The following is a 25,429-nucleotide window of genomic DNA, read 5'->3' on the forward strand; positions in this document are numbered from 1 at the left end:
TACGCGCAATCTTCTAAATTTCTAATGATTTGTGTCGTTCTCCATATCCAAAAGATGACTCGCGTTACCTGATCGCTGCGTCCATCTCAAAGCAACAAGAGTACGTAGAGTCCTTACAAAACGAATGTCGCCCATGTAATAATAGGAATAAACAGAAACAGGATCCGACCATGTCTTACTAATCTCAGGCATTCTGTTCCATCCACTCCTTGAGATCACCAACGTTGACGCACTCGAGGAAGAGCGAACTCTTGACCTCGATCGACAGCTCCTTCTTGAACTTCTCGGCCAGAACCAGAGAGGTGAGAGAATCAACACCCAGCTCCACGAAGGTAGCCTCGTCGGTCAGATCGGATAGGTCGAGTCCAGTCTCCTTGGCAATGAGCTTCAGGCCATCGCCCACAATGCCTCCTACGACCTCGACGACGTCACCGCTGGGCGCGGGAAATGAGTCTTCGTCCCCGTCATGTCTGTTCTCAGCTGCAGAGTCAGCTTGCTTCGCAACGGGATTTGTTTCCTGCACCGTCTGCTTGGTCTTTGCGGAGGACGTTAGAGGCTTGGTCTTGGACTGGGATTTAGGCGCCGTCGCTTTGGGCTTGGCGGGAGTGCTGGAGGTCTTCGAGGACCCATCTGATGGCGAGAAGAACTTATCCATCAAAATGCGGTGAACGCGACGAAATCTCATGCCGCCCATCATACCCACAACATCCCCGTCCTGCAGAACGTAGACGTCTCCCGAGAACATGTTGGCTTCGCCCGTCGGCGCCATACGCACGTAGCTCTGATAGCTACCACCCGCGATCGCCGGCTTTGCCATGCGGCAGCTGTCCCAGCCGTTGGTGACGTAGAAGTAGTCCTTTGTGTTAGAAGCCTCGCTGCCGTTCATGACAAAGCCGCCGACGTGGAAGAGACTGTCGATCCAGTGGGGGGGCGTGTGCCAAGTGCCGTGCCTCTCGGGTGCCAGTATCACGTCCGCGTAGGCTTCGAGCCCGTGAATCACGACGGAGTGCATGCCGCGGTACTTCTCCGAATAGGAGACCACGTTCTCAAATAGTGTGTAGGCCAGGCCGCGTCCAACCCTGCTGGCAGCGCCCCCGGGAACCATGGCAGTCAGCGCCTCGACGCGGCTTGCCGCCAGCCACGAGATCCTGCTGAACTCAGTCGTCCAATTGTTGGTGTCTTCGTATCTGATTGTGGCAGTGGCGTACGGCTCCTCGGAGCGGATACCGGCGGCGTCCAGGTTATACCACCGGACAGCCGTCATCATCTCTTCAAGGTCCATCTCGGCCTCGATTTGCAAAAGTTGCGCGCCCTCTCGGTTGGACATTACGACTTGGGCGTGCTCCACCAGCATGTCGGAAACGTTCATCGGAACTGTACCGGTCGCTGTTGGCACCATACGCTTGTACAGGTATTCGCCGACGGTGAGAGCCATGTCGGCCCAAATGGACTGTGACGTAGAGTTAGCACAATGATTCTTTTACATCAAGCACCGTTATCGTCTTACTGAAGTTGCCACCCCATAACCGTTCATGTGGTGGCCGTCCAAGGCGCTCAGCAGCTCCGGATGCATCATGTCCGAGACAACGACAAGGTTGCCTGTGCTTCCAGTGATTTCCTCCGAGACGATCTGCTGCATGGAGGACGTGCGGAGGGCAGAGCCACTTTGTGTAGACGGCTTGTTGTTTGGTTTGCCAGTTGGATAGGCCTTGTCTAGAGTCCAGGTGCCTTCATACTGAATCCAGTAGTTCTTGTCATTCCACTTGTATGCATCGAGGGACAAGAGGGAATGACATGTTTCGTACGGTCGGTGGTACTCATTCCAGTTGACAGCAATACCGGCACGGTGCAGAGACACCAGAGTATTCGACAAGGTGGTGAAGCTGTCCTCGTCGCGACGAAAAGATGAAGTCACGTACGCGTCTGCCATGTAGCCCCGAATGAGTGAGGTGCAGACTGGATGAGGTCCGATTTCGATCCACATGGTCTTCTCGTCAATGATACCGAGCTCTTGGGCAGCCTCGAGGGCACCGACGAAGTTGACCGGTTCGCGTGCCGCCCTAGCCAGATACTTCTCATTTATGGTTTTTCCATCAAATACGCAACCACCGAGGACTGGAGAGAGGCAAGGAATCATCGGGGTTTTGTAGGTGACGTGTTTGGCCAGCTGCTCGAACGGCCCGAGCATGGGGTCCATCTGACTGGTGTGGAAGGCGAAAGGGACATCGAGGAGAGTGCACTTGATGCCTTCTCCCTCCAAAGCATGTCGCGTAACCTCAATGTCGTCTCGGGAGCCGCCTAGGACGGTGTCATTGGTCCCATTCATGCACGACACCTGGTACTTCCCATCCGTAGCAATCATCTGTATCTTGTCGATGCTTGAGCGTACCGCGAGCATGACGTGGCTGCCCTCTCTGCAATTGGAGGTGACGAGCTCTGCGCGTTTTCCCACTAGGAGAATGGCGTCAGCTGCCGATATCACACCGGCAACGACCAAAGCTGCATATTCGCCCAGACTGTGACCAATGACCGCATTTGGTTTCACTCCAAGGAGCGACCAGAACTCGGCTAACGCAATTTGGGTGACGACGATTGTGAGTTGCGTTGTGAGAGGCGAGACGCTGCCGTCCTCAGGGGTGCCTTCTATAAATGGGATAACTGATGGAAAGCCGAATACCTGCACTAGGTGGTCGAGGTGGGTGATCTGTTGACGATAGAACGGAAATGATTTGTAGAGTGCCGCTCCGACCCCTAGATAGAACGAACCCTGGCCAGTGAAGGCAAATGCAACCGAAGGCGCGTTTGCCGGAACAGGGCGAATATCCCGGACAATAGACTGGGCTGATACCAAAGCCTTTTGTAACTGAACAATGCTGGAAGCTGATACTGCAACTCTGGAGCTGTGATGGATTCGCCGAGCAGTAGTCGTGTATGATAGATCACCTAGATCGGTGTCGGGGTGCCTGTCGAGATACTCGATGAGGGCCGCAAGATTGGCTTCGAGGGAGATTTTCCCCTTGGCAGAAATTACCACCGGATGACTTGATCTGGGGTCTGAGCCGCGAAGACTCCTCTCCGGTGCGTCTCCTAGCATCAGCGTGGTGTTACCCCCATGGGCTCCGAAACTGTTTACAACAGCGTATCGGGTCTTTCCAGCTTCCCTCGGCCACTGCTGGAGACCCATGACAAGACCAGCCTGTCGCTTCGCCAGATCCAAGGGAATGATAGGGTTGATGGCCGTTTTGATGCCAACATGTGGCGGGATCTCGTTGTTTTGGAAGGACAACAAAACCTTGAGCAACGAGGTAATGCCTGCAGCGGCCTCTCCGTGCCCAACATTTGACTTCACAGCTCCCAGGTGAAGAGGTTGGTCCGCGCGGCGACGGGGCGAAAGGGGGGCGAAAAAGTCGCAAACCGACTCAGACTCAATAGCGTCACCGACTTGCGTTCCGGTACCATGAAGTTCGACAAAGCTGACGTCTAGAGGATTAATGCCCGCCGCTTGCGTGACCTGGGCATAATTGCTCTTCTGGGCCCCGGCATGGGGCTGTGTGATAGAGGCGGCATACGCAGAGTGGTTTGTTGCACCAGCAAGGACTGTAGCAATAATATTATCGTTGTCTGCAACCGCGTCTTCCAGGCGCTTGATCACAACGGAACCAATGCCATCAGCTCGGCAGTACCCATCGGCTCCCTCATCCCACACTTTACACTGACCAGTTCTGGAAAGGAAGTGGCCGTTACCCAGCATGGCGTAGTTGTCAGGATTCGTGATGACGCTGAGGCCGCCCGCAATTACGGTATCCGCTTCGCCAGCCCAAAGCGCCGAACACGCTGCGTTGACAGCTGCCAGCCCACTGGAGCACGCGGTGTCAATGTTGAAGCTTGGTCCGCCGAACTTGAAGAAGTAGTTGATGCGTCCATTGGCAAATGCTCGCTCCCCTCCTGGCACCGCATGTGTCCCGATGTTTTGAGCTGCATTGAGTTCTCGCCAATCGTCGCTTGCCTGGCCGTAGAACGTGCCGACACGTTCCAGAATCGTAGACGGTGTCCTGTTTGGAACATAGCCAGACATTTCGAGAGCTTCATAGGCAGTGACGAGGGCCAGCCGGTGCATGGGGTCCGTTTGCTCTGCCTGTGATGTATTAGTAAGCGGATTATCGGCAAGAGAGACAGACTCCTCATGGCGATTCAACTTACTTCTCTTGGAGACATGTTGAAGAAGGCAGCGTCGAACAAGCCTGGGTGGTCAATGAAGTTTCCCCAAGGTGTAGGCGTCGAATTGGGGACCTGACCGGTCGGATCGAAATGTGCTTGGAGATCAAATCTGTCGGCCGGAACTTCCGTGTGCGTATCTCTTCCCTCTTTGAGGAGATCCCAGAAAAGCTTGCAGTCGTTGGCACCGCCGGGTAGTCTGCAGGACATTCCGACAATGGCAAGAGTAGACTGCGCAGCAGTTCGCGGCGGGCTTGGAGCAACCTTGTCGAAAGACCAATCAACAAAATCAACGTGTCTCATCGTTACTTGGCCGAGGCCCTCAGTCACGGTCGCCAATATGCTCTTTGAGACGAGAGACGAGCGAAAAGAAAGAACTTCACACTCTGCCGGCCCCAAATCCGAGATTGAGTCCAATATTCCTTCACTCAAATTATCGAGAAAGATGCCACCCGTCAAGATGTCAGCAACGATCTCTCTGAAGAGCTCGTTAGCGTTGTGTGCAGGGTATGCTTTGCCCGTCTGAGGCGAGAGCAGCGGCAGCCGTATGTGAACAGAGTGAGTGCCCTTTGGCTCTGAGCCGTGGACGATCGATCGTACGTCTTCGGTCGTGTAGAGGTGCGGCGCGTGACACAGTCCGTTGTAGACTGGCATTGGGAAGTGCTTAGAGTAGCGCAGGGCCTTTGAGTGCCGAAAGGCATTCTTCAAGCGGGATGGAGGGCCTGTAACACTGACTGACGTCTTGTCCGAGGCACTGATGAAGACTTTTGTTGGCGTGGGGTTGGACTAGAACATGTCGATGTTAGCTAGGGTTCGAGTGCATTTGTAGAGAGCTAATACTCACCGATTCAGTGTTGTACCGATCGAGTTCCTCCTGAACCTCCTCGGCTGACAGACCTGTCAACACGTAGGCCCAACTACCATAGTTTCCATCGTGGTCACGCGACTCGAGTCTCCCGGATACGCCGTCAACATGAATGCCCAGTCTAAAAGCTACTCTCACGCTTTCGACACCATTCACAGCAACATCGGCCAAGGAATCTGAGATAGAGATGGCAGCAGCGGCAAACAAGCCAATACTGAGGCCCGAGAGGGTTGTTTCAGCAACGGGGAGGTCCAAGGGCAGATTTCGGGCTTCATGGTGACTGCGGATCAAGTCAGCACACGGTTTATGGCAGGATTGTACATGTAAAGCCTCACCCAATGAACATGCCGATCTCCAAAACGCAGAGAAGGGCGCTTTCCAACGCTCCGCCCACGGGTCCTTGTCTGAAGTGATGGTTGTCTGCAAGAGACAGGACCGACTTGAAGGGGGGAATGAGCTTCTTCAAGTGCGAAGGCAATGCTGCGGCTTCATGGTGAACCACATCGCCACAAGCGTCCAAGAAAGTGGCGAGGAGCCTAAATCTCTGGCTTTTACTGTGGTTGTGGAGGCGACGGAATAGGTCTCGCAGGTCATCATTGGGAAATTCGTTGCTGAAAAACAGCAGTCGTGACGTCAAGTCGCTAGGACCATCCGTTGAAGGTGTGGCGGTCATGGTTGCTAACAGCGGTTGTTGAAGGGATAGAAGGGGAAGGTGACATACAACTCAGGGGGTATGGACGAGGTTCATCTCCCTTTGGAGGACTGGTCACAGTCAAATAGCTGTCGATAATACATCGGACTGGGTAGGATGAGGCTGAAAGAGGAGGTCACGGCGTCGGCGCGATTATCGTTCACCGTTTACCCCGGCCATCTCGAGCATAGCACGGGAACCGACGGGTGCCGGACTCTGACGGCCGGAGCCGAGCCCTTTCTGCCTGGAACGGGTCAGAGGCAGACTCACCAGGCTTGCCTGCTCGGTAAGAAGAAAGAAAGCGTACAGGTGTTAGTTCCTCTGCTTGATGATCTATGCTATGGAACATCAGATGGCAAGTAAATACTATTCGAAACGTGTGTCATATTGGTTACCGTAGATTGTCGAGAAGCTCTCTCGCCTACGCACAAATTTCAGAAATACTGGCCTCTCGTACCATTTCTGCTCAAGATTATCCATGAAGATGCGTTCGAATTAACCCGTCTGTTATAACAAGAGCTTTGCGCGTGGAATTCTACTACATTCTGTGCAGCGAGGTACCTATCCAAAAAAACAATATCTATGCAACTACCAACTTACACGTTTTGTTAACAAACCACCGCTGCGTCCCTCCCTGCATAATGAATCCCACCTTGCGAGTGTCGGCCAACATCCGCAGAATCTCCATTGTGGACGGCTCAATTGCACTCTGAAGCAAGTGGGCTGGAACGTCTCCATGTACCTTACTGATAATCTCCCGCGTTGACAAGCCAGACTTGCTGTATGTATTTCGTCCTCCATTCGACATACTGTCGAGTAGCACCCCGTAAATCAGCTTCTCTCGTGCCCTCCGCTGCCTGATGTATTGGTTGAGCTTAGCCGGCAGATTCTGTATTTCAATCCCATGAGCCGGGTATCCTATGGTGCAGCCCTGTTCCGCCATGCGGTCGAGGCTTTGAAGGTAGACGGCGAGGTCCTCGACGACAGTGAAGCCGTGCCCCAGAACATTGTCACCAGTGAACAGAGCGTTCTCTTCTTCGAGGAAGAAGCACATATGGTCAACCGCGTGACCTGGTGTGAAGAGAGCTTTGATAGTGGCGCCCTCGACAGCGAATATCTGTCCGTCCTCGATATCATTCTGGCCTGGATCAGGATTGCACTTGTAAACGCGATCCGCAATAGCGGAATCGTATGCAACGAGATCGGGCACACCGCCAGTGTGGTCGCCATGCCAGTGTGTGAGGAGCACATGCGTGATGATGAGATCTCTTTCCTTCAAAATCCCGACTAGTCGTTCAATCCATACCGGAACTCCCTGTGTGGGTATGATCAGTGACCATGGCTTTTGTGGCGATTACACTGGGTGGAAATCTCTTACCTCACCAGTGTCAATAAGAATTCGTGCCTTGCCGGTGCCAACGAGGAAGGTGTTCGTACCCTGGAGCTGCATTTCACCGGGGTTTCCTCCCATGACCCTGATGACCCTGTCCGTGACATCTTCCACGTCGTCGAGGTGCGGCAATCGGCTCGCTTGGGTTGAAAGATAGTCTTTCCAGAATTCGCGGTCGATCTTGACATTTGCCAAGGTTGCCATGATGAGTTAGACGAGACAATGCGTGGGCATACGGCCGGCTTGATTCTGGGTGCAACTGAATGAAGCTCTCGATTTTGAGCTGTCAGGAGATGGTTGACAAACCTTTGGTATTCTTCGACCGGAAGTAAGTCAGACCCCACTACAGTACTCTTACGTTTGCTGACAGACACAACAGGTAAGGACGGTAGTTTCGGTAGTCGTCGGAATCCGACATGAGCTCAGCCGCGTTAATAGTCTCAGACAGGCGCCAAGGCATACATATTCAGCGTGCCCCACCGCGTATCATTAGGAAATCCAGTGTGTTGTAGTACTAGGATTTCACGGCTCAGTAACTTGTGTAAGGGTGTGGAAGAGGTTTCAGTCGGACTTTTTCTGGCAGAGCCCATGTAGTGAGTGCAGTGTTGCATAAGTATCGTTTGCATTGATGAAAGCGACCGTTACATGGCTACTTGCCTTACGTACAGTCAAGATATTGATGAGCGGCTGATCAGAGTGGCGATCCGCCGACCTTTCTTGACATAGATCTGGCACGAGACGGCTTTTGCATCGTCACACCTCAGGAGTGGGATTCGGCTATAGCCACGGAAAGTGCGGATTCTCGATAAAGAATCCCCTACCTAGATATGTCTATGCATGTTCAGTCGAAATTGAAGAAGACATCAACTAAATAGCTGTATCTTATCTCCGAGAGCACTCTTCTGGTTTCGTTAAAAGGCGAAATATGATATGATGCGCTCGAGCTACACAGAAATATCTTAGATTTGATTTTCGCGTTTTTATTGCTATGGTACTCCCAACTGGTTTGCATGAAAGATGTTTATTCCGTGTTGCAGACTACCCTCTGGCTAATACTCCTTATAGATAGGTCAGCCATCAATGACCTGACCAGCGTGTCCCGGTACTGTGGTACGGATAGAGGAGTCACGCAGCCAACTTCGTCCTTCAAACCCGCTCGGCAACAATGATGGAGTTCCTCATGACCGAGGCGTATGTCCTGATGTCGACGAGCTTGAGGCCGGCCTTGCCCAGCAAATCATGCCACTGATCAACAGTCCTCTCCAATGCGTTGAGCATGGTGTACATGTGTAAATCCAAACACGCCGACCACCAGTGCACGTCCTTATTCGGCAGCGCCATCTCATCGATTAGCAGCTGTGAGTCGGGGCCCATGGCAGCGGCCGTATTCTTGAGGATCTTAATCGAGTTCTCCTCGTCCCAGTCATGGAGGACGGTGCGCATGTAATAAAATCTGGCGCCTAAAAGAGCGGTCAGACGTCGGGGTACGTATAATACGGGATTCTTAGGCTTACCTTTGATGGGCTGAGGCGTGAAGAAGTCATAGGCCATGAACTCGACGCCCTCGGCTGGAGTGGCCACGTTGACGGTCTCCGGCAGGTCCTGGACAATGACCTTGCCGGGAAGAGTCGGGTACTTCAGTCTCAACCGCTTGCTTTGGTGGCCGATGCTGCCTCCAATGTCGACGAAGAGGGCACGGTCTGGGCTGACGTCGGCGGCCTCCTCGGCAAACGGCACGACGTCGAACCACTCCCCGTCGCGTGGGACGCTCATCAGCTTCTGAAAGTACCCGAGCTGCTCGGGGTGCTGCTTGTAGTACGGGAACCAGTCCATGTTCGTCTTGACCGACTGCTGCCACGCGCACTTTGTGCCGGGAGGGGTCTGGAAGTTCGTCTGCTGCATGAACCCGGGGAGGGCCATGTAGGCGGGAATAGCAATGGAGAAACTGGACCACGGTCAGCATCCCACAGATCCACACACATGCTGCTTAACTTACATGTAGTTCAAGCTGCCCTCAATGGCAGGATCCGCAAGCGACTGCGTGCTGAGATTGGCGCTGAATTGATCCTTGCCCGCCTCTGCAATGAAGCGCGTCGCCGCCAAGTAGCGCAAAACGCGCCCGAGAAAGGCCGGCTCTGCGTTTGTGGCGCTTGCAATCTCTTCCAGAGTCAACGGCGTCTGGCTGGCGACGAGGGTCTTGAAAAGGCCAATGTCGCAACCGGCCTTGATCATCGGAACTTCAAGAGCCTGGCATGAATCTTGTGTTAGAAAGTTGAGAGCTCTATTCCCAAGGTAGCACGCTAGAGCAGGCACCCACCGCATTGAACAGGCGGAGCATCGTGTCGTTCGGCGTTTCCATGGCCTCGGCAGCACTTCGTAGAGAGTCTTGCATCTTGAGGCGCGTTGCCTCGTCTACGCGCACTCGATGCATGTTCTGGGGCTCGGTAAGGGTCACCATTTTCCTCAAAGGTTGGAGGTTATGAAATTTGGAGTGATAAGTAATGGGTCGTGAGCTCTTGTGGCGTGTTGAACGGATGTGCACATTTCAAACAGGTGACAGAACTCACCGTACCGTACTTTTTATACCAGAGAATTGGCAGCAGACATATTCGGCATCGTCAAGTTGACGCCTCCCAGTTTCCAGACGGAGACCGACCGGGGTTGGACGGACAATTCCAAGATTTCCGTTTTTCCATAGGGGCGATCGGGGTCAGTAAGACTATGACATTGAAAACCGACGGAGGCCGGCCCCAGTAATACCGACGGATTGAGACCCCGGCATAATACCGACCAGCAGAAAATGCTGTTGAATTCTGGCACGTCATATGTATATCAATCTGCCGGCCGGCATCTGTCCATCAAATATGGGCTCACATATATTAAGGACCATAACCCGAAGCCGGACGCTTTCGATTCGAATCTGTGGACTTGAAGCAGCAACTACCGAAAATGGAAATCATCATCGTCGGCGCCGGCATCGCCGGTCTTAGTGCAGGCATTGCCCTTCGTCGAGCAGGGCATAGAGTAACGGTTTGTAGGGCCCTTGTCAATTATACTGATCATGCCATCTAAAGCCCCTCCTCGCCAATGTCGCGAGCTAACACCCGCAAAGATTCTGGAGCAGTCCGCGCTGCTGCAAGAAACTGGAGCGGCCATCTCTATAGCGCCGAATGCATCACCGGTCCTCCGCAGCTGGGGCTTCGACATTGCCAAGTCGGGCATGGTTGCCATCAAAACCGGAAGCATCCTCAACGGCAGCGACATGCAAATGATGGTGCCTAACTACTACGCGAATATTGCGGAGAACTACGGTTCTCCCATTTACGCAGTACACCGCGTCGATCTCCATGACCAGCTGCAAACGCTAGCAACGGGAGAGGACGGGCCAGGCCGGCCGTGTAAGTTGCATGTTCGTGCCGCGGTTGTTGACTATGTGAGCCCCTTTTCCACAACCAGTGTCTTCTCAGGACTGCTGCTGATTGTTTTGACTAGGATCCCGTCAATGCGAGTGTCGTCACTATCGACGGCACGACTTGGCAGGCAAACCTGGTCATTGCAGCGAACGGAGTGCACTCGACCGCGAAAGAACATGTCATTGCTGCAGACGAGAGCCATGAGAGTGACACCGGCTGGGCAACCATGCGATGGCTTCTGCCAACAGAGGAGTTGTTGGCGGACCCGGAGACGGCGTCTTTGGTTGAAGACTCTACGCAGAGATACTTTATGGGCGCTCGAGGTGGTGGTTTGGTATGGTACATGTGCAGGAAGTATGCTCATATCCTCTCACTGCAATTCCTGCGAAGAATGTCTGGGTTACTAAGAACAATGCTGGTCTGAAGCAATGAGGTGCAAAATTTCCTCTACCTCTCACAGTCATTCGCGAGCGAGAGCATCACGGAAGGTATCTACTCCCGTCTGGTGTGGCGGAAGCAACCCTTGTTGATATTGCTCCAACGTAGATTTCCAAGCAGGCATCGAGCCAAGCATGGTGATGGACTATGCCAAGCAAGAATTCAGCCCAGCCCTGCAAGCCGTTCTTGCGTGAGTTTCAACATCCGGCGCGGCATCGACTCTTGGAAAGGCTAACTCACACATGTTTCAGGAAAGCTAGAGACGTCAGATTTTGGAAATTGGTTGCTCGAAGCCCATTGTCTTCGTGGCGTAAGGACTCTCTGGTTCTGATTGGTGATGCCGCCCATCCCATGCTTCCTTGTAAGTCTCTTCTACGCATCTGAGTGGGGTCTCATTTCTGACATGGGCCAACAGTCCAAGCTCAAGGTGGTGGGCAAGCCATCGAAGATGCTGCGGTCCTCGGCATTCTACTGGATCAGGTCCAGGACAAAGCCACGATGGATGCGCGCCTTGGTCTTTTTGAGACGGTCAGGAGGGGTCGCGGCTCTGCAATCCAGACGCTCTCCAACTCTGGCCCTCCAGTTCCCCAGAGCGTCCGCGATGCCGCTGCCGAGTATCTCCCCGAAGGCACGATCTTGCAGAACCAGGATGATATCGTCGACCTCCTGTTCTCTTATGACGTGATTGGCAACACGAAGGCCATTCTTGCGGCAAGTCCAGCTGAGCAAGAGAGGGAGTCGGATGAGATGCACAACGCAGGGGCAAAGTTGTGATACAACCGTCATGACAAATAATACAGATAGCAAGCATCCTTACATAGCAAATCTTCATTGCACCCCGTGGCTTTACTGTTAGCACTCATAATGATAAATTTAAATTGGTCTTTCGATAAGTTATGATGATTCTAGAAACAGCTCTCGATTAATAAAACCGTCAGACAGAATAGCCACTTGTTATATGTTTGAGGAACACTTTATCTGTCCGTAAAAAGAGAAAACATAAATCGATGGACAAAGATCACTGAGCAGGAGAGAAAACATCAATGAAAGTGATGACACCATACTGTTATTCATATAGCATGAAACTTCTAATTCCTTACACAGCTTATTTCACAAAGCATTACAGTTCCTCAGCGCCCGATTACTTTGACAATCGATCACGCTGCGGAGCCAGTGCAAGGTGAGAATAGGCAAAAGTTAGAGCACCGAGTCGCCCCCAGCCTCTTCTCTTGACGCAGGTAGCTTTGTCCGAAAAACTATCCCACCTCAAGCTAGTCACCCCTCTCAGCTTTGCCCTAGTTGTGAGAGAAGACCAGAGCTCGTGTGTTCTCTAGTCTTGTACGCAGTGACGAGATGATGTGGCGGTGTACGTTATTAGCGAGACCCTGGGAGTGCCACGAAGATGGTTCCGAGGCAGTAGCAGCACGACTGTTGACATTCCTCGCGTCAGTGCTGGTGGGAAAAGTGCTGAAGACCACATCCGACTTTGGGACCTCGGCAAAGCGGCGAGACAATGCATCAACCAAGCCTTCCAGAATACGCAGCTCGCCAGCCATCACCTGGGCGTGGAGAACCCGGCCGAGCTTTCCACCGATCTGGTGCTGGCCGATGGTGATGGGTTGGGTTAGTACACGTGCCCTGGGAGTTTGAGAGAGATTGGCTGACAGCGCGGATGCCGGAGAATACGTATCGTCGCTTTGGTCAAAGTCGGCGCTGATCATGGCGCTGTTCCAAGCGATGAGGTTACCGCAAAGACTGAGCAGCAGCAGCTGAACTAGGGACCTGGCTGAGCAGGAGCAAGCCAGTATCGGGTCCATGCCGGCGACGACGTCCTTGTTTGTGGAAAGCACTGTCTCCATCTTCCGGGTTTGTTGGACGGCCGGGGCTTCTCTGTGCGCACTCAGGCATGCCGAGTGGGCAATGTGAAGAGTCTTGAGGATGCGAAGGGCTGCTGCAAGGCATGTTTCAGAGCCGCACCTCTTGGAGGTACATAGCTTAGCTTGGGGTTCCTCTACATGCATCTGTGCCTCGGCGAACGGGAGGCGATGATGCGGCGCGGACGATGGGGGCGAGGACGGCGACCATAGGAACAAGGCCGACGATGTGGACGGTGATCGGGATACAGGCACCGATAGGGAGGAGTCATTCGACGTCTGGTAGCCTGCTGGTGAGTCCTGGCCAGTAAAGATATCAGCCAGAACGTTGGGGTGGAACTGGCCGTCTCGTTCCAGGTCCGTGTCAGGAACATCGGGAATCTCAATGTCCGTTGGCCCGATGTCGGACAATTGCATCTGCATCTGGGCCGGGTCGGCATCCGGCTCAAGCAGCCAAGCTGCGTCGGCATCCGACAGGCCCAGGCTGTCGGCGGTAGGTGGGGGGAAGAGGGAGAGTAGGTTCGGTGTGAATGACATTTGGTCGTCGTCGTGCTGTGTTCTCGTCGGCATTCTTCCAGAGATAATACAACGGAACCGGATGCAAGGATGCGACGAGGAACTTCTCTTATGTATCTCGCCATTCTGCCAACCCCACGGAGCATACACCCCAGGTTGGTGAGTAGGTGGCATTGCTGGTATTCATTGCGGGTATTCCGGGTGGCAGCGGGACCGTTAATAGGTTGGTTGTTGAGGGTACTGTTGGCGCCGTGTTACCCGTTAACGCCTTACATGTCGCATCGCCTCTTACAGCCTAATCATACGACGCTACTAGGTATTACAGATCGAGGAATGTCTCCACTATGCGCCCTGATCTTACTAGACACCCACTAAACGAAGCAATGTTAGCTGCTGTGCGGCTGTACCGCTCTAGGTATGTAGGCTTCGGGCGCAGCCGTTCAGAGACTCCACAGTGGGCACCAATCATTACCACGTAAAGGTCAGAATATGTATAGTGGTACCTCTATTTACGCCCATCTTTGCCTATGTCAGAGGTACCGGCAATTTCCCTCTCTTTCAAGAGCCACGCTGTATCCGTAAGTTACCTACACTAGGTAATTATGTCACATGCACGTGGCACAGAGAAATACCCAAGTGGAAGTGGGGCCTTATCGCCCCTGATGGGATACCTATGATATACGATGTAGATTCTCACCTGCAGCCAGTCGCCTATGATTCCTGAATGAGCAGGAGCCATAAACGAAACTCCCCTGTCCTTATGCCGAGTACACTACCGTACACTGTTATCGAGGTGCTGCTCCTGCACCTGCTCTTGCTTGCTTTCGGTGCAGTCACACCTGCCCAAAACAACAGTCGTTGTGGGCAAGCTTTTCTTCCTTAGCTCCGGGGAAGCGGTTGCGACGTATCCGGTGGATATGTAAGCACTAATCAAGCAGCATTGTTGCGTGGCCCAACAGTCCTTCGAGTTTACACTAGTTCTGCAGAGGAGTAATTAGTAATGAGAAACAAAGCACCCCTGTAAGTACGTCCCATTCTATGGTCAAAATTGGGCGTGGGACTTTCCGTTTACGGTAATGGGAGCGATCGAACTAATCAGCATCGTAGGGCATGTCTGAGAAGGGAGGAGTGTGTCAGCCTCCAGATCGCCCGGCGGATTACAACTGCACAAGGGGGCACGAGGCATTAGATCTCTTTACATTTTTGACTGACGGACAAGATCGCTCGGCCATTTTCAGGGTCCCCATCGTTAAAAGCACCTCCATTCTCGTCACCCTTTGGTAACAAGCGTCCCCGTCTCTCCCCTTAGTACTCTTCTAACATTCTAAGACAGATATACCCCAAGATTTCCAGCAATATCTCTCTTCGTTGACCATCATGCATTTTCTTCTCCTCGGCGCTACGGGCCGGACTGGCAAGCACGTCGTGTCTGAATTGTTGTCTCAGGGCCATACAGCCGTGGCACTCGTCCGTACCGAGGGAAGCCTCACCCCTTACCCTGGCCTTACCATCGTTACTGGCTCGCCCCTATCAAAGCCGGACATAAAATCAGCTCTCTCTGCGGCACCTTCGCTGACGCCCTCCGCGGCCATCATCACGCTGAACACCGTTCGCGAATCCGACAGCCCCTTCGCGCCTCAGTCATCACCCCCTCGCTTCCTGGCCGACTCATGCTCTAATGCGTGCCAAGTTCTAGACCAGGCTGGCGTTCGTCGTATCGTCGTTATGTCGACGGCCGGCGTTGGGGATTCTTGGGGCCCACTACCGTGGCTTTCCAAGGCCTTCATGGGGTGGACCAACATCAAGTACGCTCTCGAGGACCACGGCCTCGTAGACAAAGAGATTCGTTCCACAAACATGGACTGGACTCTCGTGAGAGCCGTAAGGCTCGAGTTCGATGATCCAAAGAAGGCGAAGCAGGCTGAAGTCAAGGATGTGAAGACTCTAGGCAGCAGCGGCGTTGGAATGCGCATGTCCGACAGCGTCAGTGTTTCTAGTGCAGCCAGGTTCCTGGTCAAGGTTGCAACCGAGGGACTCTTCATCAAAGAAGCCGTAGTGATAAGGAATTGATGCAACTGAGGATGTTGTGGAATATTTTACTAGTTTGGGAAAGCACTGCTGCGGAAAGCGCCCGGACACCTCACCTTCTTCAGTTGCGGATCAGTAATGAAAGGATTGAGTAAATACTTTACTGAAATGATGAGAGAGCTTGAAATACCCCTTAAATGCTATGCTCTGTGATTTGGGACCTACGAGTGCTGTCGCGAAAGCTGTCTATTTCAGTAGAAAGAGACACGAGTAAAAAGCAGAAGAAGACACAAAGCTTGTTCAGGGACTAATAGCAGTCTGGAACCAATTTCAAGATCCCAAATCAATCTTCCAGGCATCCTTAGCTTGAACATTCCCATTTCCCTTGCGAGCAATGTCAGCAACGGACTGCAGTTCAATTCTTCGGCGTCATTGCGCAAGGGCCACCAGTTTACATGTTATCCACCTGTCGTGAACCGACCTTGCACCTTGGCATGGTGCTTATTTCAACCGACGACCGTCGCTGCCCCGGATTGGTTGGGTATGCTTCGGGTGAAAATGCTGACAGCTTTTCTGAACGACTCCGGAACCACTTTTAGGAGACCGGAACCCGAGAAAACAGCCCCCAACGGACAATAAGACGGGATGAAGAAAGTGATTCCTTGGGATTGGCATAGACAGCAGCCGCTACTACTTTGCCCAGACCGGTCTAGCGGTCAGCTCAAAGCCTAGTTCTCGGCTGAGAAAGGAATGAAGGCTCGTCTGCCTAGGAGTTGGCTGAAAGGGTAACGCCTTACCCGACGCCGATACAAAGCAGTTCGTCTAGCCTGATATTTAAATGGGCTCACACCTCAGCAATTATATGTCGTCGAGTCAAGAGCAACAACCTTTTCCTTCTCTTTCAGTTACGAGAATGTGGTCTAAGCAGATTCTTGTAACGCTCGCCTGGGCCGCCCCAGTCATCCTGGCGGCGGTGCCCACCAACCAAAGCCGGCCGAAGACCTTCGAGCTCACCTTCACATGGGAGAAGCATGCGCCTGACGGATATGAGAAGGAAATGGTCCTGACAAACGGCCAATTTCCCGGGCCAGTGCTGGAGATGACCCACGGCGACGACATAGAGGTCACAGTACATAACAACATGCCCTTCAACACGACAGTACACTATCATGGTGAGTCGGAAAGCTCAGCAGAGACACAAACACAGAAGCTGATGAGGCACAGGCATCGAAATGCTCCACACACCCTGGTCGGACGGCGTGCCCGGCCTCTCGCAGAGACAGATCCAGCCCGGCGCGAGCTTCGTCTACCGGTGGAAGGCCACGCAGGCCGGCTCGTACTGGTACCACTCGCACCACCACGGCCAGCTCAACGACGGCATGTACGGACCGATCGTCATCCATCCCAAGTTATGTGCCGGCAGGCCCTTTGACAAAATCTCCAAGCTCCCGGGAGCGGTCAGCGCTATGCGGGAAGCCGAGGCGAATGTCAAGCCACTTGTGCTTTCGGATCACCGACACGTCACATCGGAACGGGGTTGGGAGATCAACGTCGCATCAGGCCTCGAGACGCCTTGCTATGACTCGATTCTTATTAACGGCAAAGGACGAGTTGAGTGCTGGACGTCTGAGAAGATGGCTTCGCTGTATACGGCTGAGCAGCGTCATTTCCTGCAGCTGGGAAACAAGACGTCATTTACCGAGAAGGGGTACAGCCTATGTCCAAGAAGCTCCCTATCACATCCCTTGCCTTAGTACTAACAAATTCATAGGTGCTTGCCAGCTGCCGTCATCGCCAGCATCCAGGCAAGGGGCAAGCAGACGAATCTGTCGGCCATACCTCCCGAGATATTCGACAAGTGCACCCCAACTACTGGATCTCGTGAAGTCATCGAGGTAACCAAGTCGTCCGACGCCAACGAAACATGGGCCGCCTTTGACCTCATCGGCACGTTCGGCCTCATCACGGGCTCTTTCTCCATCGACGAGCACCAGATGCACGTCTACGCGGTCGATGGTTCCTACATCGAGCCGCAAGAGGTCGAAGCCATCAGCATCACCAACGGCGACCGCTACTCCGTCATGGTGAAGCTGACCAAGCCTGGCGACTTCACCGTGCGCATGGCATCGCTCACAATGCCGCAGATGTTCGTCGGCTACGCGACGCTATCGTACCGCGACCCCAAGCAGGCCCCTCCTCCGAGCAGTGCACCGCCGTCTGTTGGTTACATCAACGACGTCGGCATTGCTGTGAACGCCAATGTCCGCTTCTTCAACCAGGCTGGAATGAAGGCGTTCCCTCCTGCACCTATCGCGCAGACTGCTGACCAGACGGTTAAAGTCTCGATGCGCGTAGCGGGACAGAGCTACAACTGGGCACTCAATGACACCATCTATCCCATGAATCTCGACAACTCAACACCACTGCTTTTTCAGCCGGACCCAGAGAGGCACAATAACGTAACCATTACGACTAAGAACGGCACCTGGGTTGACCTCATTTTCCAAGCGGCCGCCTTCCCCATGCCCCCTCACCCGATTCATAAGCATGGTAATAAGATGTACCTCCTTGGGACTGGCGACGGCCTTTTCAAATGGGATACCGTGGCTGAGGCAGTCAAGGAGATCCCTGAGAAATTCAACCTCGTTGAACCGCCGCGGCGCGACGGTTTCACTACCCCGGCTGCCCTGCAGGGGCTCAGCTGGATGGCGGTGCGGTACCATGTTAATAATCCTGGGGCTTGGCTAGTACACTGTCACGTCCAGAGCCATCTCTCTGGTGGGATGAGTATGGCCATCCAGGACGGCGTGGACAAGTGGGTAACAGTGCCCCCTGAGTACCTAAACTATTAAACGCGCCCAGTATAATTTTGTATAAACACTTGTTTTAAAGAAGATTAGTTATCCTATTAAGAATTGATATATAGACAAGAGAAGTAGTAGAAATACTTATCCTAAGTGGTCTATATAAGTAGCCTACTATATTTGTAGTAGATTTAACTAGTACTAGCTATATAGAGCTAGAATAGCTACAACAGGTCTTAATAACTTAGCTAAAGTACAAGGTAGTAGACTAAGTAGAGCACAGCACTAGACTAGCCTGCTCGAGATTGTGGACGAGGGCACAAACCAGATCCGTAGCCGACCACTTGGGTAGGGCACCGCCGTGGGTGCAGCTAAGGAGCCCGTTGCCATGTATGGCCCACGCCATCCGGCGTGCAACAAGCCTTTCGAGGCCTTTCCCAATACAGGAGAGGAGGGCTATAGGGCGTCAAGACCGAATGCTGCTCTAGTCTTTCCCCCGGGCGCTGGGAAGTGTCCGAGTTCCAAGCAGCGCTGGTAAAGCCTGCGCACCCGCTCGGCCAGCGAGACCCATCCGGCCTTTAGAAGCCGTATGGTGATTACGTCAATGCCCGTAAACGTGCTACAGTGGGGTGACAAAAGTCATGGTACACCTCACTTGATAACGCGTCACAACGTGTCCTCTAATATTCACCTCCTCTGCTTATTTTTCCTATACCTTTGGTAGGTTATAGCTAACTTACAAGCCTTTTGTTCTCACATATAAAGTCGAGGATTTTCTTGCTGGTCAAAGTGATGTAGTCATAATGTTGGTGGCTAGGGGATTAGTGGGTGTGCCAAGACTTTTAGCACCCCACTGTAGTTGCCCTAATACAGAATTGCTCCGCCCCTTCCGTATTAACCTAGGTATCCTAAAAGTAGGTAGTTTGGAGTCAGCGATGAGCATACAGTGGGAAATATGCCGGATCCAGAGTCCGTGCACGCTTTTGCTGTATATGGTTAATTTACTAATGTAGCTGTGCCATCTTTTTCACTTTGTCGGCCGGGAATGTGACTCTTTTTCTGTCTTGGCTACATTATTTAAAAGTTAAGAGAGAAGCAGGGTAAAGAGGTACTAAAGTCGGTTATGAAAGCGAAGTAGTTGTTAAAAAGAACTATATAAATAAAATCTGTATATTGAATAGAGAACAGCAGAGGGTTGTAGAGAACTAAAGCCCCTAGCTAAGTCGCCGCTCCGGGCGGTTAATCTAGGTAGCCTTTAGCACTAACAACTATCTTGTACTCAGTAAGTAGCGAACATCAAGCTGTATGGAGTTTATCCCTTGCGTTTTTATATAAAGGGTGCATTTTTAGAATAGGAGTTTATTATTTCTATTTATAAGGCTCTTGCTATCTTTACAACTAGATACTGTAGATAACGTAGGCGGTAAGGGCAACAACGCTTTGTACAGGTACAAAGAACGAGCAATTAGCCGTAAGTAACTTATGCACAATGTACTTTAAGTAGGAAATCCTCGGCCACAGCGACGCCGTAGGCCCACTCGCAAAAATTTAATATCAATTTTACAGCACAAGGCAGAGCCTATTACTCAATAGAATTCTAACCCCCTATTAGCATTACTAGTATATAGAAAGATGACCCCAGTTACAAGTAGATACAGGTACAAACATATATACTTAGGCACCTTAGGCAGGTGCCTTAACCTAGCAAAGCAATAACGTTAATAACGCCAGGGAAGCCGAAAATCTTAAAAGTCGTATCTTCTATATGCCTTTTAGTAGCTGAAGTCCTGTGACTATCAATATCTAAACAAACCTATCCTTTCTCAGTAGACAGAACCAAACGCAAATGCTCCATGCTGCAACAGGATTGGGTGGTGTGACAACGCCCGACAATATACCATTTTAGCAACTGCCAAAAGATCCGCCAGTTCTGGCACTATGTGGTCGAGCTGCACCACACATGCCCTTATGAGTGCCTCGATCGGCGATCTTCTTACACATGCATTGTATATATTATTAGGTATCACATTTCCCTTTGCTTGCTCCAGCTGCCTTACATCTCTAGGGAAAATAAGTACTAAGTTATTATAATACATAAGGGACCAACTTACGTCAGACCATTCTATTGTAGTACCAGATGGTTTCATACAGTACACTAAACGTTCTTCTTTAATTATAAGGGAGCGAGCATTTTTGCACGCTTTTTTTGTATGGCGCGCCGAATTATACCCATCCTGAACACACCTGTTATATATTAGATGAGGTTTAACCTAGGGACAGGAAAACGTACCAGCATTTAGCCTGTGCAAGAACAATCAAAGCAGATATAACGGAAACAGTAGCTAACTTCATAGTAAAATTCAATAGAGAATTGAGAAGGAGTGTTAATGACTTAAGGAAAGGTCAAGTAATAGATGAGGAGAGATATGCTACGGACTGAAGGCGGGTTGAGTCCTTATAAGGGCAAGAGTTTTGCTTTGGAGTAAGTTAGAGACCACTAGTAGTATACTTTCTCTAGACTAATACTTAGAAGGGATAGGATATTATAAAACTAACGCTAATGATATTAATCTTAATATATGAGATTACAAAGCGGAATTACTAGGGGTAAGTTTATATCTCTTATAGTACTATATAAATTTATTAACCTATTCATAGGCATAGTCTCTAAATTGTATAGAATGGGTAGCTTATTATACTTAAATACTATAAATGCGTTAGCTCTCCCCTACTACTACACTAGGGGTAAGTGAGATCATGTAGCACTCTAAGGGATAGTGTTACGAAATTAATTGCCCTGTAGCTGTTAAAGCGTGTGCTAATTCACTGCTGCCCAGGGCATCTAAGGAAAGGCAGTGGGGCAATGTTGCCAACATTAATTAGATAGATCTAGTCAAGTGCGTAGATACAGCGATTGTCCTTGGTCAATTGGGCGTATGTTAATGATGTGTATCTATGGCGAATTTCCTATCTTGTGGCCTAGAATTCGTGTCAAGGTGGGCGAAATGGCCGCGTGCGCCCGGGCGCAAGGTGAGGCAATTTGTTGAAGCGCGTAATTGGCAGCGATAACCTTGCGTTGATTGATTGCTCTGTTGTATGTGTTATGTGTGTAACTATCTCTATGTTACGCGGCCATCGCCGATCGGCCCTTAGGGGTAAATTCACGGATCATAATTTTCTCTTGTTTTAGGTGGAGAAATCCATCTGACAAATGACTGGCGCATTTGCCGTCAATTGCCCCACCTTGCGCCTGGGAATTCGTGTTGAAGCGCGTAATTGGCAGCGATAACCTTGCGTTGATTAATTGCTCTGTTGTGTTTAACTATCTCTATGCTACACGGCTATCGCCGATCGGCCCTTAAGGGGTAAATATACGGTTGCCGGTAAAATGCCAGTGTGCTTTTAGCAGTCTGCCAGTGATTTAAGCCTATTTTGGAAGGTACTGCCACTACTGCTATAGATAAAATAATTATATTCTATTGCCCTAACTCTAGGTAACCTAGACCCTAACCTAGACCTTAACCCAGACCTTAACCACTAACCCTATGTATCTCCTATAGCTACGTACGCCTTTAAAGATATATAGGGTTAGTAGTTAGGGTCTTAGTTACCTAGAGTTAGGGTAATAGAATATAGTATGTCTAGCTCCTATGCAGTAAGCCTTCTAGATTAGGGTAGACACTAGCTACTAACTAAAAGTATACTAGTGTCACGGCGGTGATACTGCGTTAGTTAGATATATAACTGTATTTCCTATTATAAGAATTTAAAAGTAAAAAGGAAAGAAATCTACCTTAGGGGGCTAGTAGTCCTGCTAGCTATTATATAGCTGTCTATTTTATTTATAAGTTACCTAATAGTTCTTATAACTAGGGGTTCTTATCCCCTGCCCTTTAGTAGGTCCTTTAGTGCTATAGGGCTTACTAGCTACTAAGGTATAAGTATACTAACTACTAAGGCTTAGGGCCTTAGCTACTAAGGCGTAGTGTATAGACTACTATAGCTATAGCGTACTTACTACTAAGGCGTAGTGTATACTAGCTACTAAACTATGCTATAACCTTATTTTTATTTATATATCCCCTATATAACCTTTTTAGCTATAATATTACTTCCTTTTTTAGAAGCTATATTATTTATAATATATATTTAGGCTTAAGTTCTTAGAGCGTATAAAATTAAATAAGGTTTTAGTAGCTATAAGTTAATTTTTTTAATTTCTTATATAAATTAATAGTAGTCCTTTTTTATAAGTTTATTAAGTTTTTAAAAATCTATATAGAATTATAAACTACTATTATATTTTTAAATAAATAGTATAGCAGCAGCCTAGGGCGTGTTCTCTAGCTTAAGCTAACTTTTTTATAAGTTCTTTAGGAGGTACTTTTTTATAGCTTCTAGCTCCTCTAAGGATTATTTATATAATAGGTAATAGGTAAGCTTCTTTTTCCCTCTCTTTATAAGCTTAATCTTATAGTTATAGAGGTAATAAGGGGTAAGCTAGTTACTTATTACTTTACTAAAGACATCCTTATAAGCGTAAAGTAAGATAAGGAGGTTAGTTTTAACTAAATTACGTATAGCCTAGTTATTAGCCTATAGGGGGTTATTAGCTAGCTTTTTTTTCTTCTAGGTAATTATTTAATCTAGCTTATAGAGGGAGATAGAACTAAGCTTAATATTTTATCTCTTTAGATTTATCTTAAAGGATACTACGTTAATAAATATAAAATAGTTATACTTCTATAGTGTTACTAACTATATAGACCTAGCCTTATAGTAAGGCTATTTAGTAGTGTATATAGGTAGAGGAGAACTATTAAGCGCCCTACTTATCTTATAGAGGTTCTTTTTTAAATCTTCCTTATAGGTGCGTTAAAGAATTTATTAAGGTCTCTACTTTTTTATCTTCTACTAGTATTACTAGTAGTTAATCTTAAAGACTTCTTATTAACGTTTAGTATTAATTTAGTGCTAAATATTAATAGTCTTTAGGGCGTATAAGTCCTTTATTTTTCTAATAATTATTAGAGGATAGGGCTGTTATAAAGACTTAACTAGCTAGACTAGCTACTTATAGCGTACGTCTAGGTTTACCTTATAGTAAGTAAACTAAATATAACTAAGGATTAAATTATAGTAACTAGTATTAAGTTATAATAGTAAGGTTTATTAGATTACTTAATAGTTAATATATAGGTTTATAGTCTAAGTATACTAAACGTTATTTAATTATTCTTTATTAAACCCTATAGCTAGTATTAGTTTAGGTAGAGTTTAGTAAGGGGCGTTATAGAATTTCTTTAGTAAGGGGGTTACTTAGTTACTTATAAAGGCGTAGCTATTTACTTTTATATTAAAAAGCGCTTAAAGTTAAATACTATATTTATTAAAAGCTATAGTTAACTTTATCTCTAGGGGGTTACCTCTAATAAGATTTTATAGATTAATTAAACGTATAGATAACCTTAAATTATCCTTTATATTAGTTTTTAGTAAAGAGTTAGAATTTACTAGGGAACTTAATTTTTTAGCTTCTCTTTGTCTTTAGCCTTAGTAACGTCCTCTATATATTACTATAGGTTAATCTTATTAATAGAGGTCTTAGGCTTATAGGGGTAGTTATAGGCTATATAGTTAGTAGCTTTATATCTAAAGTAAGTATTAGAATTATAGAGGTGTTAGTATAAAGCAGTAGGGATCCTGTCCTAGTTATTAGTTTATCTACTAGTAGGGGTAGACAGAGAGTTAAAGAAAAATACAAAATATAATACAATATAAAAATATAATATAAATACAATACAATATAATATAAATACAATACATATATTTGTATTATATTGTATTAAGAAAAAAATACATGTATTTATATTCTATTGTATTGTATTTTGTATTATATTTTATATTTAATATAATAATATAAGATATAAAATAAATATTAGTATTTTATAGGATAATTATACTTTTAGGACTTTATTATACTTAGTAATACTATATATTCTAATTATAAATACTATAAAATATATATATTAATATTTAATAAGAAATAAGTAAAGATTATTAGTATTATTAAATATAAGAGTAATAAACTGTATTTAAGTACTTTTATTTAGGTATTATATAACTATTTAATCTATATATAATTTAAATATTTTATATAGTAAAGCTTTACTTTAAACTATATAAGTAAGATAAGATTAGTATTTAAGTAATAATAAACTTCTTGTTATATATTAAGATCTTTTTTAATTAATAAAGACTATTTAAGTATATTTAGCTAATAATAACTTAATATAAATATATATAACTTAGTACTTAAATTCGTTTTAAATTCTAAATTTTCTAATTATGTTTTTCCTTTATACTACTAATTTCTTATTTTAAAAAAAAGTATTTAAATCTTATATTTAAGAGATTATTATATGTATTAACTTATTAAGAGTATTAAATATACTATCTAGATTATCTAAACTACTAGATTCTTACTATTTCTTTATAAGTATTAATCTTTTTCTAGTAGTATTAAACAAATTAGTTCTTCTTTTAGTATTAATATTACTAAATTAATTAAAGCTACTTTTTACTATAATAAGAGTAGAAGGTATAGCTAAGTATTAACTAGCTAATATAAATAATATAAGTAATTTCTTTATATTACTATTCTACTAGTCTGTAGAATTTATATATATAATAGTTAATAAGTATTATATTATATTCTATATATTAAAGTAGTAGTTTTATAATATCTTGGAGATTAAGTATTATAATATTTAAAGTATTATATAGTAAAATATATATAGAGAAGTATAAAGAAATATATAAAATATATCTTATATTATTAAGGTTAAGCTTAATAGAAAATAAAACTAAAATGTTTACTTTTAAATTACTCTTTTATTTAAGTAAGTAAACTACTAGCCCTACTAATTACCTAACTAGGTAACCTTTTATATTTATAAGACTTATAAGATTTCAAAACTTTCTAATTTCTTTCTTTTTATATATTATATAATATATTATGTTATTATTCTATTAATATTATTTTATATTATAATGTATAGTAGTATTAAAACTAGTTACCTAATATATATAAGCTCTATACTTTAGGTATTATAACCTTTTATCTTATTATAGTATTTAATATATATTTAATCTATAATTATTTAATTTTTACTTTATATTTATACTTATTAAG

General features: G+C 47.5%; 7 protein-coding genes across 7 annotated transcripts; 3 read left to right on the top strand and 4 right to left on the bottom strand.

Moving 5' to 3' along the window:
- Nucleotides 1-184: 184 nt before the first annotated feature.
- Nucleotides 185-5,753, bottom strand: GLRG_08632 (beta-ketoacyl synthase domain-containing protein; the record flags this gene model as incomplete). Its single annotated transcript, XM_008099532.1, has 5 exons — nt 185-1,450; nt 1,508-4,135; nt 4,201-5,001; nt 5,060-5,360; nt 5,416-5,753. The coding sequence occupies 5 exons, from the start codon at nt 5,751-5,753 to the stop codon at nt 185-187; spliced, it is 5,334 nt and encodes a 1,777-aa protein (XP_008097723.1).
- Nucleotides 5,754-6,351: 598 nt separating this feature from the next.
- Nucleotides 6,352-7,365, bottom strand: GLRG_08633 (metallo-beta-lactamase superfamily protein; the record flags this gene model as incomplete). Its single annotated transcript, XM_008099533.1, has 2 exons — nt 6,352-7,086; nt 7,150-7,365. 2 exons carry the CDS (start codon nt 7,363-7,365, stop codon nt 6,352-6,354), a joined length of 951 nt encoding a protein of 316 aa, XP_008097724.1.
- Nucleotides 7,366-8,307: 942 nt separating this feature from the next.
- On the bottom strand, nt 8,308-9,619 carry GLRG_08634 (O-methyltransferase; the record flags this gene model as incomplete). Its single annotated transcript, XM_008099534.1, has 4 exons — nt 8,308-8,621; nt 8,676-9,106; nt 9,158-9,408; nt 9,479-9,619. The coding sequence occupies 4 exons, from the start codon at nt 9,617-9,619 to the stop codon at nt 8,308-8,310; spliced, it is 1,137 nt and encodes a 378-aa protein (XP_008097725.1).
- Nucleotides 9,620-10,110: 491 nt separating this feature from the next.
- Nucleotides 10,111-11,786, top strand: GLRG_08635 (FAD binding domain-containing protein; the record flags this gene model as incomplete). The annotated part of the gene is made up of 7 exons (XM_008099535.1): nt 10,111-10,191; nt 10,274-10,594; nt 10,654-10,928; nt 11,001-11,062; nt 11,121-11,202; nt 11,264-11,373; nt 11,428-11,786. 7 exons carry the CDS (start codon nt 10,111-10,113, stop codon nt 11,784-11,786), a joined length of 1,290 nt encoding a protein of 429 aa, XP_008097726.1.
- Nucleotides 11,787-12,307: 521 nt separating this feature from the next.
- On the bottom strand, nt 12,308-13,423 carry GLRG_08636 (uncharacterized protein; the record flags this gene model as incomplete). Its single annotated transcript, XM_008099536.1, has 1 exon — nt 12,308-13,423. One exon carries the CDS (start codon nt 13,421-13,423, stop codon nt 12,308-12,310), a length of 1,116 nt encoding a protein of 371 aa, XP_008097727.1.
- A 1,356-nt stretch (nt 13,424-14,779) lies between these two features.
- Nucleotides 14,780-15,472, top strand: GLRG_08637 (NAD-dependent epimerase/dehydratase; the record flags this gene model as incomplete). The annotated part of the gene is made up of 1 exon (XM_008099537.1): nt 14,780-15,472. The coding sequence occupies one exon, from the start codon at nt 14,780-14,782 to the stop codon at nt 15,470-15,472; it is 693 nt and encodes a 230-aa protein (XP_008097728.1).
- An 871-nt stretch (nt 15,473-16,343) lies between these two features.
- GLRG_08638 (multicopper oxidase) lies at nt 16,344-18,282 on the top strand (the record flags this gene model as incomplete). Its single annotated transcript, XM_008099538.1, has 3 exons — nt 16,344-16,602; nt 16,655-17,138; nt 17,202-18,282. 3 exons carry the CDS (start codon nt 16,344-16,346, stop codon nt 18,280-18,282), a joined length of 1,824 nt encoding a protein of 607 aa, XP_008097729.1.
- Nucleotides 18,283-25,429: the final 7,147 nt, after the last annotated feature.

The sequence above is a fragment of the Colletotrichum graminicola genome (assembly GCF_000149035.1).
Source record: "Colletotrichum graminicola M1.001 genomic scaffold supercont1.42, whole genome shotgun sequence".
Lineage (NCBI taxonomy): Eukaryota > Fungi > Ascomycota > Sordariomycetes > Glomerellales > Glomerellaceae > Colletotrichum > Colletotrichum graminicola.